Genomic DNA, 16,044 nt, shown 5'->3' on the forward strand with positions numbered 1-16,044 from the left:
CTTTCACTGGATCTGAGAGGTGGATCCTTAGTTGACTTGCCCAAGGAGATTATTCCACAAGACTCCATTTGGATGAACACATTTATCACAAGTCAGTTTGATTGGGAAGAGCACAATAGGTGGTATGGAACAATGCAGGACATCAGCATAGAAATAGAGATATATAGGCATAAAATGGGATGAAGCTGTGGATTTCATATGTTAGTTCTCTCAACTAATCTGATTCTCAGGTCTGTTATGAGGATAAAGAGAGATCAGGAAAGAGAGAAACCATGTATACTGTCAAGAGCTCTTGAAGGAAAAGTGTGGTGCAGAAAACAGAATTTAGCGGATCGATCAAAAGTATGCATGGTATTGTTTCAAGAATGTACACAGACTCTTCACAAAGACTGAGAAGGTTGGTTACAAACCTTTGATTAGAGAATGTATAGATACTAAAGCAAAATATGTATCTGAATCAAATTTGTATTCCAAAGAGAATCCCTTGGTGGAAGAACACAGGAAGCAGAGATCCAAGGAGATCCGTGCAATTTACAATGCAAATTTATATTCATTTTATTTTTGCTTTTACTTTACATTTGCATACTTTACATTTGCCTTTTCACTTGCAAATGACTCTGATTCTTATCCCAATCAGGGAAAGAACTTCTCCTTCTGCAAATGCTGTTTTAAGCGCAACAAACTTTCGTGTCATGCCTAATTTCTACCAAGCTCTCTTTCCATGAGCCAATTAGTTAACTATGCAAGCACTTGATGGTTGCAAGGTTCTATTTCTACGGTTGCAACTGCAAAATTTGAAAGCATTAAGAAAGTTGAGGTTATGCAAATACTGTGGTACCTTCTGAAGTCAGGCGGATTTAAGCTTTTATCCACGGAGCACAGGACAATATCCATGGTTTGTATGGGAGAGAGACAGAGAAATAGCTTCCTCAAGTTTTTATTACAAACATAATTCCTTCTGCATTGGACTTCTTGAGCTTTCTTAATTATCTGCTGTATTACATTTCTTTTTTCTCTTTATTATTTTGCGTTCTTTTGAAAAAGTTTTGAGAACCACTTGCAATCAAAACACTGCTTCTTCCTTTTACAAAAAAGCTGCTCCCTCTTAGCACTAACACCCATTCAAACAGTTCAAATCTATGTAGAGCATTCAACTAAATTAACAAACTGGCTAAGAAGTGTAAAGGACATTAACATGCCCTGGGTGGGACTTACATTGCAAGGCATTTCATTTCCAGAAGAAAGAAAAGTAGTAAGAATAGTAATAATTATTTCTCTATTTCAGCCATGACGCAAATATATAGTTGGAATGCAGAATAGCATGCATTTCAAAGAAATTTATTTCCATTCTTCAGTATCTTGTTAGAGGCAAAATGTTTGGAAATTCCTATAGTGCATTTTTGCATTTTACAACACCATATTTGAAAATAGTATTTCTAACGATATTGGATTTTAATTCCTATCATCCTTGATAAGTTACAGCATATTTTAACCCTGCTCTATAGAAAGATCTTGGCCATTTCTAACTTTTCAATATGAAAACCTATTCAACTTTTCTAAAAACATCTGTTCCAAAGTTATATTTATTTCATTTCTCAAAAATCTATATGCACGTTTTAATTTCATAAAACAAATTATACTCAAGTGCTGAAATATCTTATACTAAATAGTTAAAAAGTGTTGATAGACAGAATAAATATATTAACAATTTGCACATAGATGTCCATAGATCCACATCAGTTTTACTCCAATATTTCTGCAGGCTATTTTATTTCTAGTTGTTTTACAAAGGCTTAAAACTTCATTTGAGTAAGCAATTATTTTCAAAAAATATCCAGTTATGGAGTAGAAATATTTTATAAAGTCTTTAACTGTTACCTATACTTTTCCCTGGAAGGTCCTTACCTTAACAAACACACATTTATTTTCCTATTCAAACCTCTTTCAATTGTCATGCCTGAGATATCTTCTGTATACTGTAGATGTATGCTACAGTATACATAGTATACAGTATACTGTAGATGTATACTGTAGATGTATGCACCAGTACCGTATATGTGGTACCTTGCTCAATAGTAGTACCTGTGAGAGGGATCTTGGAGTTCTAGTGGATAACCATTTAGATATGAGTCAGCAGTGTGCAGCAGCTGTTAAGCTGGACTGATTTTTTAGACTTTTTAAATTTCTAAATTTTAATTTTAAATTTTTAAATCTTCTGTAATTTTATATGGGGTATTTTAGGTTTGTCAATTTGACGGTTTTAATTCGGCCACCATTGAATAAGTTTTTTAAATTGATTTTTAACTTTGTATATTTATTGCTTTTTATCTTGGCTGTACACCGCCCTGAGTCCTTCGGGAGAAGGGCGGTATAAAAGTTTAATTAATAAATAAATTAATAAATAAAATAAATAAAAAAGCCAACACAGTTCTGGGCTGCATAAACAGAGGGATAGAATCAAGATCACGTGAAGTGTTAGTACCACTTTATAATGCCTTGGTAAGGCCACACTTGGAATATTGCATCCAGTTTTGGTCGCCACGATGTAAAAAAGATGTTGAGACTCTAGAAAGAGTGCAGAGAAGAGCAACAAAGATGATTAGGGGACTGGAGGATAAAACATATGAAGAACGGTTGCAGGAACTGGGTATGTCTAGTTTAACAAAAAGAAGGACTAGGGGAGACATGATAGCTGTGTTCCAATATCTCAGGGGCTGCCACAAAGAAGAGGGAGTCGGGCTGTTCTCCAAAGCACCTGAGGGTAGAACAAGAAGCAATGGGTGGAAACTGATCAAAGAAAGAAGCAACTTAGAACTAAGGAGAAATTTCCTGACAGTTAGAACAATTAATAAGTGGAACGACTTGCCTGCAGAAGTTGTGAATGCTCCAACACTGGAAATTTTTAAGAAAACATTGGATAACCATCTGACTGAGATGGTGTAGGGTTTCCTGCCTGGGCAGGGGGTTGGACTAGAAGGCCTCCAAGGTCCCTTCCAACTCTGATGTTATGTTATGTTATGTTATGTATATTTCTCTCTCTCTCTCTCTCTCTCTCTCTCTCTCTCGGTGTGGATGGATGGTTTGTTTTTACAATTAATTAAAAGTTGTGATTTTATACGATGAAAAATATGTAATTTGTAGGTGGAAGCGTCAAACATTTCAATCTCACAGCTGAAACTACTGGATCTTAAGAATCATGAAAAAAAATAAATGATGGTGATGGAGACAGGCACAAAATTCAGGTGGGAAAAGTGAGAGAGGCAGGATTTCTCTTATACTACCAGTAAAAATATCAACAATATAGGTAGTAATCAACAATTTGATGCAAATATATGATTCCCCAAATTATCAGAAAGTAAAAGTAGAGATGCTCACATAGTTGTCTCACATAATTTTGATTGCAACCTTATAACTAGTTTAGTTCTAGGGCTGGTTTACTTATTTCTTTTGAAAAAATAACTAAATAAAGAAAATCTGAAATGATCCAATGAATCTGGGAAGGTTGAGTTCTTGCTGGCCTCCCCAGGTAAACTAGACAAGAAGTACAACTAGTTGAGCTAATCTGACTTTTTTTGTAAGACTACATTGACAGAATCTTGCAAGTCTGAAGGCACAAGGTCCTGCTGCCATTTTTAACCACTTGATCAATCGGCAGAAACCTTCTAAGTTTCTTCCTCTGGACTGTCCGTCTCTTGTCTGATTATTTCCAAGGTATCTCTTCCCCTCCCCCTTCAATGTCATTCTGACATATTTTTGTAGTTCTGTTAGCAACTTTGGAAAGTGGCGTGTCTCATGAAATGGAAAAGTCAAAGCTGCTACTAAAGCATTCAACAAACATATTTTGTGTCTGAGATGCAAAAGTTAGAAAATACATTAAACCCTACATAATGGCGGTTGCAGCTCCTCTAATTATGCAGCTGCACACTTTGCTTTTAATTGGAGTGTGGGTTTTTTTGGAGGGGAGAGGAGATAATGATTACTAAACAGTTATTTGTTGAAAATGCCTTTGCATGAAACTGAGACAGAAATAATGTTGCACATCTAGTCGCTTCCAAAGGAACTTTCCCTTTCCCATTCAGAATCAGATGAAGAATCAGAATTCTCACGAGGAGCTAATCCAACTGGGATCCCATTGGGATCCCCCTGATTAGCTTGTAGCTTTCTGTTCCTTTGCCAAGAAACATTCCACAACTGAACAGCTTTCTGGGGATTGAATTTTTTGATCTCGGGAGAATTCAGCTGAATGACCATAAGATCTGTCATGCTTTCAAACATGAGTTTTGAACGCAGCCTCATCATTGTCAGTTTCATTTGACCAAAGCCTCGTGCTGCTTCGCTGGAACTTGCTGGCAGTGTCAAGAGAAGATCAACAAGGGCCAAAATGTTTGGATATTTATGAAAAAAATCTCTGTTTACCAAATCCCACGTTAAGCTCCGGACATTTTCATATCTAGAAAAGATAACGTTTATTACTCATCATGTTCCTTTTGTTAATGTAGCAGTAAAACAAACTTGGATTTAAGATAGCATGCTTGTTACCTATTATATAGCTCTGCTTTTAGCATATTCCATTCTGTTTCAATTTCATCCACTTTCACTTTGGCTCATTCTAGGACAGGCTCATAATGCTGAATCAGTAGAGATATTTCCGTCTCACCAAATTCTATAAGAGCAGTCATATTAATTAAAGCAGTCCACATCTTTCAGAAGGGAATCATTTATTAGCCACTGCAGGGTGCTTTCTGTACCTTGTTTGAATTTGTCTGGCCATAGTTTAAAGCTTCCAATGGCGCTTGCCATCAAAACATCTTCACTAGCATCACAAAAACAATCTTGCAGCTGGTTCAAGAGACTGCTTAATAATTCTAATCGGGCTGCTGAAATATTTCCATCCCCCACAAGAGGGTAACCATGAAAATATGTGATTCTCTCTACCAGACGTTCTCGTGGCCCTGATCTGAGGGGAGAAACATGATACTTAAGCAATTAAACTCTCTCTTTTCAATTCAGACACGCTTAAATATATGCAGTAATTGTTAATATCCAACCTTTTTTGATACATTTGGAGTATCTCCAATGTTGACTGAATCGTAGCAAACACGTCTCCAATGGAAGTGTTTGGATTGTGGGCAACACGAGACAGAATGTTGAGGACATTAATGACATCTAATAAGAAGTGAGAAAATTTAACTATGTCTGTTTTTAGAAGAAACTTCAAGAGCTCTTTGGCTTTCTGTTGATTTGAGGAGACTGATTCTTCTCCCATCTGGAACTCAACGTGAAAAACAAGGTGTTAAAACACTGACAGAAAACTTCTAGTTTTTCAGCTGTTACTCAAATCCCATAGTTTCAAAAAGCATTTACCTTACTCAGGTGTGGGACAATTGCGGGGTAACCTTTCAGAAGGATCTGAAGAGCTGTCTGTAAGCGAAGAAACCATTGAGAGCCACCAATTCGAGAAGGAACCACTGATGTCATTTTATGGGCATCACAAATTAGCTTAAGGTTGTTCTTATTCATTGGAGAGTCATGATAAAAATAGTACAAGTTTTTTAATAGATCCGTAAGTGTGTTGAAGAGTGGAGTGTTCTTCAGTGCCATCTTGTAGGCCATTTCAAGACGGTGAACAAGACAATGAATGCTCTGAATACATGGCTGGATGTCTTTCAGTAGTTTAGCTACTCCATTTTCTCCTACCATAACATCTCTACCATCACTGCCAAAGCCAACCAGTTTTCTTGCCCAGTCATGGGTTGGCAAATCGACCTTCAGATTGGTTTGTAAAGTTTTTAAAATGGCATTTTTCACTGTCAAAGCGTCATACATGTCTATGGATTGAATTCCAACAATCTGGCAGTGGATTTTCCCTTGATGTGCAAACTGTATATATACAAGGGCTGCTTCTGTTGTTCCACTGTCCGTAATGCCATCGCTAATGAGAGAGAAGAACTTGCATTTTTCTAATTTCTCTTTCAAGGCTCTTCTTTCCACTTCAGCAATAAAATGAATAAAGATTCTTGCTGCTTTGTCATTTCTGAAAATGGAACCAATGTCCACCCCCTTGGTATCATCCAGTTTACTTATCCAGTCCAAGTCTGTGAAGGGGCGTCCAGTTTTGGCAATGGCATGGCATGTTCTAAAGAGGTTTTCGATTTTCCCCAAGGTTGTTTTACTCATGTTCTTTAACATATGCTGTGTGGTATCTGAGTCTGGGGTAGAACTACTAGCTGTTTCCATACAGGAAGCCCATGCATGAGCTTCACTGTTATGATGGTCATCAACTAATTCAAGAATAAAATCATCAGTCCCGGAGCAAAAATTGTGTGTCTTCTCCCCTAGATCTACATTATGTTTCCGACACAGAGCACAGTACATAATGCCTTTGTCACTGTCATATTTTAACCACGTGTACTTCAACAGCCAGGTGTTTGGAAACTGGTGTCTCTTCTTTGAAGAGCTTTGTTTGCCTGGAGTTGCATTCTTGCTTTTAAGTTGCTTCAGTGCTGCTATGGCTATAAATATTTCATAATGTTTATGATAACATTATAGTGTTTTAACACAATTTCAATATAACTGTTATTTTGTGCTACAATTATTAATTATTCCAAACTATAGAAGTTCAACTACTGTATTTGTTACAAAACAATAAATGTGAGGCATCTGAAAATTTCATTTTTTCCCCTTCCATAACACAATTTTAGCGCAAAGATCTGTATATGCTGAATTCTGTAATAACTAGATTACATATGTGAAGGTGAAATCTTGTCTTCCCACAAAATTATGCAAAATATAAAATGTTCATCTTTAATCTTTTTAGACGTTAATATAATCTGAAATTATATTCAGCAGCATTGTTGACTGTTTAGATTTCAGCAGCTTTGACTGACATGTTTTTATTCCTAATTTACAATCATAAGAGCTCAAAATTATTTCTTTCTTGTATTTTAAGAAGAGGCTGTTAGGGACAAATCCAAACTAACAGAACACATTGTGTTATCTGAAGCTTCCATTTAATCTTAGGAATGTTTCCTAAAGTTAAGAATCAATTCATAAGTATGCTTAGTTGAACCCACACATACCAGGATTTTTAAATATGGTATACTAAATAAGGTATAATGTTGCAAGGTTCATAATAGTTATATGAACCGCCTGTTATGTGTCTACTATGACCATGGTATCCTGCTGCGCCGGTTGGAGGGATTTGGAGTGGGAGGCACTGTTTATCGGTGGTTCTCCTCCTATCTCTCTGACCGGTTGCAGACGGTGTTGACAGGGGGGCAGAGGTCGTCCGCGAGGCGCCTCACTTGTGGGGTCGATTCTCTCGCCTACCCTGTTCAACATCTATATGAAGCCGCTGGGCGAGGTCATCAGTGGTTTCGGGTTGAGTTATCATCTGTACGCTGACGATACTTAGCTGTACTTTTCCACCCCGGACCACCCCAATGAAGCTATCGAAGTGCTGTCCCGGTGCCTGGAAGCCGAACGGGTCTGGATGGGGAGAAACAGACTCAAGCTCAATCCCTCCAAGACGGAGTGGCTGTGGATGCCGGCACCCCGGTACAGTCAGCTGCACCCGCAGCTGACTGTTGGGGGCGAGTTAGTGGCCCCAAAGGAGGTGGTTCGCAACTTGGGCATCCTCTTGGATGGACGGCTGTCCTTTGATGAACATCTGGTGGCCGTCTCCAGGAGGGCCTTTTACCAAGTTCGCTTGGTCCGCCAGTTGCGTCCCTTCCTTGACCGGGATGCCTTATGCACAGTCACTCACGCTCTGGTTACGTCTCGGTTGGATTATTGCAATGCTCTCTACATGGGGCTGCCCTTGAGGTGCACCCGGAGGCTACAGTTAGTCCAGAATGCGGCTGTGCGAGTAGTAACGGGAGCCGCTCGTGGCTCCCATGTAACATCACTGCTCCATAGTCTGCACTGGCTTCCTGTGGTCTTTCGGGTGCGCTTCAAGATTTTGGTTACCACCTTTAAAGCGCTCCATGGCTTAGGACCTGGGTACTTACGAGACCGCCTACTGTTACCTTATGCCTCCCACTGACCGGTACGCTCTCACAGAGAAGGTCTCCTCAGGGTGCTGTCCGCCAAACAATGTCGGCTGGCGGCCCCCAGGAGTAGGGCCTTCTCTGTTGGAGCATCGACGCTTTGGAATGAACTTCCCCCTGGCCTACGCCAAGTGCCTGATCTTCGGACCTTTCGCCGTGAGCTAAAAACATACTTATTTATTCAAGCTGGACTGGCATAATGTTTTTTTAACATTTTAAATTGGGTTTTATTGTTGTGGGGTTTTAAATTTTTTAAGTTTTAAATTTAAATTTTTAAACATTGGCCTTTTTGTAATATGCTTTATTTTAAACAACTAATCCACATTTTGTCCTGTTCTTAACCTTTGTAGAAATATCCTTATATACTATGGACACATATAATATTTCAGTCACTTTAAATCTTGAATAGTCATTAATATGCTCTGATAAATTTATGAATTGTCAGGGTGGAATGATATTGCATGATATGATATGGTTAAATATTAAGACAGTAGAAATATTAAGACAGTAGAAATATTAAGACAGTAGAAATATTAAGACAGTAGAAATATTAAGACAGTAGAAATATTAAGACAGTAGAAATATTAAGACAGTAGAAATATTAAGACAGTAGAAATATTAAGACAGTAGAAATATTAAGACAGTAGAAATATTAAGACAGTAGAAATATTAAGACAGTAGAAATATTAAGAGAGTAGAATACAATATATGGTTTAGAAGAGTCTAAACAGAGGCACAAAAGATTATTTGATAGAGTTACCTAGCGTCTACATATTTTTAGTTAAAAAAATACAAGCACACCCCATTTGGGTGTACGTGAAAAAGGATGTGTGTATCTATAACGTGAATTTAAAAAAGACAGCTAAGTCAAAATAACATTTTATTGAGGGACTTATATGTTAAAAATATATTGAGGAACAACATCAGGAAAGTGCAGCGAAAAAAAGTAGGTTTGCACTATTAATGTATAAAGTGGTCTAAAGGTTTTATTTTAAACAACTAATCCACATTTTGTCCTGTTCTTAACCTTTGTAGAAATATCCTTATATACTATGGACACACATATAATATTTCAATCACTTTAAATCTTGAATAGTCATTAATATGCTCTGATAAATTTATGAATTGTCAGGGTGGAATGATATTGCATGATATGATATGGTTAAATATTAAGACAGTAGAAATATTAAGAGAGTAGAATACAATATATGGTTTAGAAGAGTCTAAACAGAGGCACAAAAGATTATTTGATAGAGTTACCTAGCGTCTAAATAATTTTAGTTAAAATACAAGCACACCCCATTTGGGTGTACGTGAAAAAGGATGTGTGTATCTATAACGTGAATTTAAAAAAGACAGCTAAGTCAAAATAACATTTTATTGAGGGACTTATATGTTAAAAATATATTGAGGAACAACATCAGGAAAGTGCAGCGAAAAAAAGTAGGTTTGCACTATTAATGTATAAAGTGGTCTAAAGGTTTTATTTTAAACAACTAATCCACATTTTGTCCTGTTCTTAACCTTTGTAGAAATATCCTTATATACTATGGACACACATATAATATTTCAATCACTTTAAATCTTGAATAGTCATTAATATGCTCTGATAAATTTATGAAAAAAGTATTTTCTTACCTTTAGGTGCCACCTGCAGAAACTGCTTATGAAGAGTACTAAGCTGTGAAATAGTGAGTGTACTGTTTGTAGCAGTCTCCACAGATGGGGGACGAGCTGGACGAGGAGGATCTTCAAATACTTTTATAAGGAGGAATAATCAGGTTTACAGGTAGTCCTTGCTTAGCAACAATTGGGACTGGTAACTCTGTCTCAATGTTCCGTAGTCACTAAATGGAAAAATCACATCCTTGTTTTGGGCTTATGACATCACTTCCATTTGGTTATTATGCAAATCACTGGAATTGTTAATCAAAATAACATATGACAACTTACTACCCATGTTTTCCCCAAAATAAGACCCTGTCTTATATATTTTTTGCCACCAAAAAGGCACAAGGTCTTATTTTCGAGGGGGGGGGATGTTGTCCACTGATTCACATCACTTGTACTTGTTGCCCCAGTCTCTTTTTCGCTATCAGAGGCCTTCAGGAATTTCTTCGTCCAGCAAGGCTTTCCTAAAGGCCTCTGCAGCCAATAACGGATCGATCCGGAGCTCTGTTATCAGCTACAGAGGCCTTCAGGAAAGCTGGTTGCAGCAGAAGAAACGGACCGAGGTGTGTGAGGCCTGACAGCAACTATTCAAAGGTAAGTAATAGGGCAGCTCCACTCCCCACATCCCCACCCTAGCTTAATTTTTAACCTGTGTACCCTGGAATGGGCAGGGTCTTAATTAGGGCTTATTTTGGGGGTAGGGCTTATATTGGGCACACATGTACAAATCAAGCTAGGATTTACTTTCTGAATAGGTCATATTTTTGGGGAAACACGGTATTTCATTTCTATGTTCTCCATTAACTCTGCTTGCCACAAGCCAACTGAGAAGCATGCAAGTGATTGCAGGAGGCAGTGATATTGTTATAAAGTGCCTGAATAGCAATTACATGACCATGGGATATGGTCATAAACGGGAGGGAGACGATCATAAATATGAGGGCTGGCCACAAAACTATTTTTCTTAACACTATTGTAACATCAAATGGTTGCTAAATGAGATAGTCAATAAGCAAGGACCGCCTATACAAGTTTTCACCTATAGTATGAATGGATATTAGAAATGAACTATAATCACGTGAACTTCATGAAAACCTTTCTTTTTTTATTATTTAGTACACATTTGTGCATTTGCTATTTATAATAATTTAGCAAACATAACTTTTATAAGCAATACTTTGAAATCTTTTTAGAATCTTGAATTAAGCAGGTTCTTTATTTTGAAAAAAATTTATGAATTGTCAGGGTGGAATGATATTGCATGATATGATATGGTTAAATATTAAGACAGTAGAAATATTAAGAGAGTAGAATACAATATATTGTTTAAAAGAGTCTAAACAGAGGCACAAAAGATTATTTGATAGAGTTACCTAGCATCTACATATTTTTAGTTAAAAAAATACAAGCACACCCCATTTGGGTGTACGTGAAAAAGGATGTGTGTATCTATAATGTGAATTTAAAAAAGACAGCTAAGTCAAAACAACATTTTATTGAGGGACTTATATGTTAAAAATATATTGAGGAACAACATCAGGAAAGTGCAGCGAAGAAAAGTAGGTTTGCACTGTTAATGTATAAAGTGATCTAAAGGTTTTATTTTAAACAACTAATCCACATTTTGTCCTGTTCTTAACCTTTGTAGAAATATCCTTATATACTATGGACGCACATATAATATTTCAGTCACTTTAAATCTTGAATAGTCATTAATATGCTCTGATAAATCTATGAAAAAAGTATTTTCTTACCTTTAGGTGCCACCTGCAGAAACTGCTTATGAAGAGTACTAAGCTGTGAAATAGTGAGTGTACTGTTTGTAGCAGTCTCCACAGATGGGGGACGAGCTGGACGAGGAGGATCTTCAAATACTTTTATATCACCATTAACATAGAAATCTATTCCTTCCAGGACTAATTCAAACTGAATTCTGGATGAAGTTTCAATACGATTCCGGGCAACCCCAATTAATTTATCCACACTGTAATGATACATATGCTTGAAATTGAAAAACATGGCAACATCTAAAATTAATAGTTTTATTGACAATTAATATTTTTCTACAGGCTTTGTCCCTAGAAAAACCAGTCTAATTCTTCAACTGCAGGCATGCTATTAAAATTTCTAAAATGCTCTCTAGAACATGTGAAACCAACAGCAACTGAAATGCCTATCTTGCTGAATCGAATCTCCCAATTTTCATTATGTCATTTGAATAACTTGCCTCCAGAAGTTGTGAATGCTCCAACAATGGAGGTTTTTTAAAAGAGATTGGACAACCATTTGACTGAAATGGTATAGGGTTTCCTGCCTAAGTAGGGGGTTAGACTAGAAGACCTCTAAGGTCCCTTCCAACTCTGTTATTCTATTCTATTCTATTCTATTCTATTCTATTCTATTCTATTCTATTCTATTCTATTCTATTCTATTCTATTCTATTCCACTCTACACTCTACTCTATTCCATTTAGCTACCTATGAAATTGGAGAGAATTTTTTTACTATGTTTGAAAAACCTTTGCAGCGATGTATTCATTTTACTGAGAAAGATCCAATGGGAATAACATGAAGTCCTGATATCTTCACATTTCCAGGTTCGTTATTGATAGAAAACATTTGGGATTGCCCACCTTAATAATACTCTCCAGATTGCATTTCAGCCTATGGATTAGCACACATGAACTAGTTTTTCAGATATGCCAAAATGTAAGAGAAGCAGAGAGACCAAAAGCTTGTCTTCATTTTGTTTTGTTCGGGTTTCACACAGAAAGAATAAATAAAAAGTGATACCTCCTGCCACTTATGGAAGGCTTAATGAATCAAAGTAAACAATTACATGGCTCATTAAAAAAACTATTCAAAGCTGTTCAGAAAGAAAAAAAAGTATGTTACATTTCTCGCAATAAATGTTACTTTTTAAACTATAATTCATACAACCAGTATTTAACTACATATACACACCTAAAATGTAAACTATTACTCACAATTTGCTCTTACCAGAATTATAGAAACACAACTGTAGTTTGTCTGTATTACAGATAATGCAGAATTTATGCATCTTATTTATTCAAGCTTTTACTTAAGCTTAATAATTTTTACCTCATTTCCTCTATTGTAACATAATATTATTCCTTTATTAACAATTTATTACCTAGACATTTCAGCCAGAAATCTCTCTCCAAGCCATTTTTCCATATTCCTGTATGTTTCTTCTGCCTTTGATTGTAGATCCTCCAGGAAAGCTAATCCTTTAACTTTTAACAGCTCAAGACGTGATTTTGCAGCCTCCCCTATTTTAAACATGGCTTGTAGTTAGTATAAATCCAAACACATTCATCATTTTTGAAAGTCTAACATTAATTAGATTAAGTATTATGTAGGAAACAGAGCAATTAATTCTGTATATAGGTAGTCCTCAACTTACAACAGTTCATTTAGTGATTGTTTGAAGTTAAAACCGCATGAAAAAAATGACTTATGACTGTTACAACCATTGCAGCATCCCCTGCTCATGTGATCAAAACTCAGATAATTGGCAACTGACTCATATTTATGATGGTAGCAGTGTCCTGGGATCATGTGATCACCTTCTGTGACCTTCTGACAAACAAAGTCAATGGGGAAGCCAAATTCACTTTACAACTATGTTACTAACTTAAGAAGCGCAGGGATTCACTTAGCAACCATGGCAAGAAAGTCTTAAAATGGGGAAAAACTCACTTAACAAATGTCTTGCTTAGCAACAGAAATTTTGGGCTCAGTTGAGGACTACCTATATCTGCACAGTTGGATTGCTGCAAAGAAGGCTCTTGTAATGACATGTATGCTTAAAACATGGCTTGGTATTGGATTAAGTTAATAAATTAAGTTTCACGGTATGAAACTATGTTTTGAACTAATCATGGCTTATGAGTACATCACAGATAAATTTCATGTTTTGAGCTAATCATAGTTTATGAGTATATCTCAGGTAAATTTTCTCTGCTACACCAGTCTTTTAGTGCAGGATTCAATCTAGCAAAGAACAATTTGGTCTTGTTTTGTTTTTGTTCTTAGAGAATTAAAGTAATAAACAAAAGCGAAGTTCACAAATATGGTAAGCCATGAGTAATTGCATGAACTGAATAGAATACATAAAATGAATACAATTAAAGGGAACATTAGGACAGGGATGGTAGGTACACTGGTTATTCAACAAACTATGGTTATTCAACAAACTATGAATAAACCAAACTTCATTAGCCAACACCTGAACCTAAAAAATTGTTACGCAGAACATCTACAACAAGTTCAAGCAAACATAGTTAACATCAAAACAAATGTCTACAGTTATCCACGTTATGGTTTTTCCAAAAATGCTGTTCAAAAGGTAACTGGATTTTCTTGGTTTTTTCCTTGAAAACATTTCACTTCTCATCCAAGAACTGAAGATGTTTCTTGGATGAAAAGTGAAACGTTTTCAAGGGAAAAAAACCAGGAAAGTCCAGTTGCCTTTCACACAGCACCTTTGCAACATATCCAAAACAAATGCTGGAGTTTTATTTAATTTTCTCAGCCCTAAACGGGTAGATATTTAACTCTTTTCTTTGCAGAAATGATACCTTCATGCTCCAGTGCAGCAAAATATTCCTGTTTCATTTTAAGCTTCAATTCTTGCTTCTTTAATTCTTCTGGGGATAAAGGAGTAGCTATTACTTCAGTCGTAGATGGACTATGTGTACCTGGAGGAAAAAGTAATATTGTAAAAAAACCTGAAGGTAAAAATGTTTGAATAGCTATTATCTTTGTATTAACAGACAGCTAATAAAGTAATCTAGGATTTCTCAAACTGCGTGATGCTTTGTTCCCCCCATGAATACAGGTAGTCCTCAGTTTATGACTATAATTGAGCCCAAAATTCATGTTGCTAAGTGAGACTGTTATTGTGAATTTTGCCCCATTTTACAAGCTTTCTTGCCACAGTTGTTAAGTGAATCACTGCAGTTGTTACGTTAGTAAGGGATGTGAAGTGAATCTGGCTTCTCTGTTGACTGTGCTTGTCCGAAGGTCACAAAAGATGATCACATGACCCTGGGACACCGCAACCGTCAGTTGCCACGCATCCAAATTTTGATCACATGACCATGGGAACGTGCAATGGTGTGGAAAAAAAGTGTGGAAAACAGTCATAAGTCACTTTTTTTCAGCGCCATTGTAACTTCAAACGGTCACTAAATGAACTCTTGTAAAGCCGAGGATTACCTGTAAATGGTTGGACCATGCTCAAGTGCATGGATAAGATAGTGCTTAAATCGTCAAGGCAGAATGAGAGTGCTCTGTAGCAGGGGTCTCCAACCTTGGCAACTTTAAGCCTGGCGGACTTCAACTACCAGAATTCCACAGCCAGCTTTTCTGGCAGTTGAAGTCTGCCAGGCTTAAAGATGCCAAGGTTGGAGACCCCTGCTCTGTAGTGATTGTCCAGTTTCGTGTACTTAAACCTTTCTGGCATTTCCCTGGGGGTACTTATTATGTTGGGTTCTGGCACTGAGTCCATGGATCGTCTCTAGATAGCTCAAGAATTTCACTTGTGCTCAACCACAAAATATTAGGAGCACTGCAAGTGAATGATTCCTGAAGACTGGAAAGGGGAAACGAGATTAGGCAAGAGGACCCTGAACCTGGCCAGGTCATCTTGGATAGCATTTAGCCAGGCTGTGCACAAGTTTCAAAAGACCAGGCCACCTTCTGAAACTTGTATACAACCCAACTCGGTATCAACAGCTCTGTGAAGCTCATTCCCATCTGAGCAGAGCAGGAATGAGTGCAGTCCTTCTCAAATTTGCTTGTTACCCTTTGAGAACCTCTGACAGTTCTAAAAAAAAGGAGTTTCATTGAAATATTTATAAAGCACAAACTGTTTTTAAAGTCTGAGTTTTGTTCATTTATCAAGAGTTGTTTGGCTGGTGTTGCCGCAGGAGAAATTTCCTGACAGAACAATCAACCAGTGGAACAGCTTGCCTTCAAATATTGAAGGTGCTCTATCACTGGAGGATTTGAAGAAGAGAATGGACAACCATTTGTCTGAAATAGTCTCCTGCTTGAGCAGGCGGTTAGACTAGAAGACCTCCAAGTTCCTTTCAACTCTGTTATTCTATGTTCTATGAGTTAGATCTGCAGCAATGAACCCAAATAAAACAACCCTCCTCCCTGAAAAGTTTGTGAGCATATATTTGCAACCAGATGTTTTCAGTCTGTGTGTGCTTTCTCCCCAGAGTAAATATTCTATGGGGTCCTAACAAGTTTCAGGACAAACCCCACCCCCCTAACTCAAACTCTTTCTGAGT

General features: G+C 37.0%; 1 protein-coding gene and 1 pseudogene across 1 annotated transcript in view; both read right to left on the bottom strand.

Moving 5' to 3' along the window:
- Positions 1-6,259, bottom strand: part of LOC131191721 (zinc finger protein 862-like) — a 36,799-nt pseudogene extending 30,540 nt beyond the window's left edge.
- Positions 6,260-11,407: 5,148 nt separating this feature from the next.
- SPEF2 (sperm flagellar 2) overlaps positions 11,408-16,044 on the bottom strand; it is an 82,279-nt gene continuing 77,642 nt past the window's right edge. The window contains exons 28-30 of the mRNA XM_058170139.1: positions 14,323-14,442; positions 12,873-13,011; positions 11,408-11,703 (exon numbers count right to left, since the gene is read on the bottom strand). Coding sequence (XP_058026122.1) covers positions 11,451-11,703; positions 12,873-13,011; positions 14,323-14,442 — 512 coding nt within the window. The 3' untranslated portion in view covers positions 11,408-11,450. The remainder of the gene's footprint in view (positions 11,704-12,872; positions 13,012-14,322; positions 14,443-16,044) is intronic.

Source organism: Ahaetulla prasina, chromosome 2, assembly GCF_028640845.1.
Source record: "Ahaetulla prasina isolate Xishuangbanna chromosome 2, ASM2864084v1, whole genome shotgun sequence".
Classification (NCBI taxonomy): Eukaryota; Metazoa; Chordata; class Lepidosauria; order Squamata; family Colubridae; genus Ahaetulla; species Ahaetulla prasina.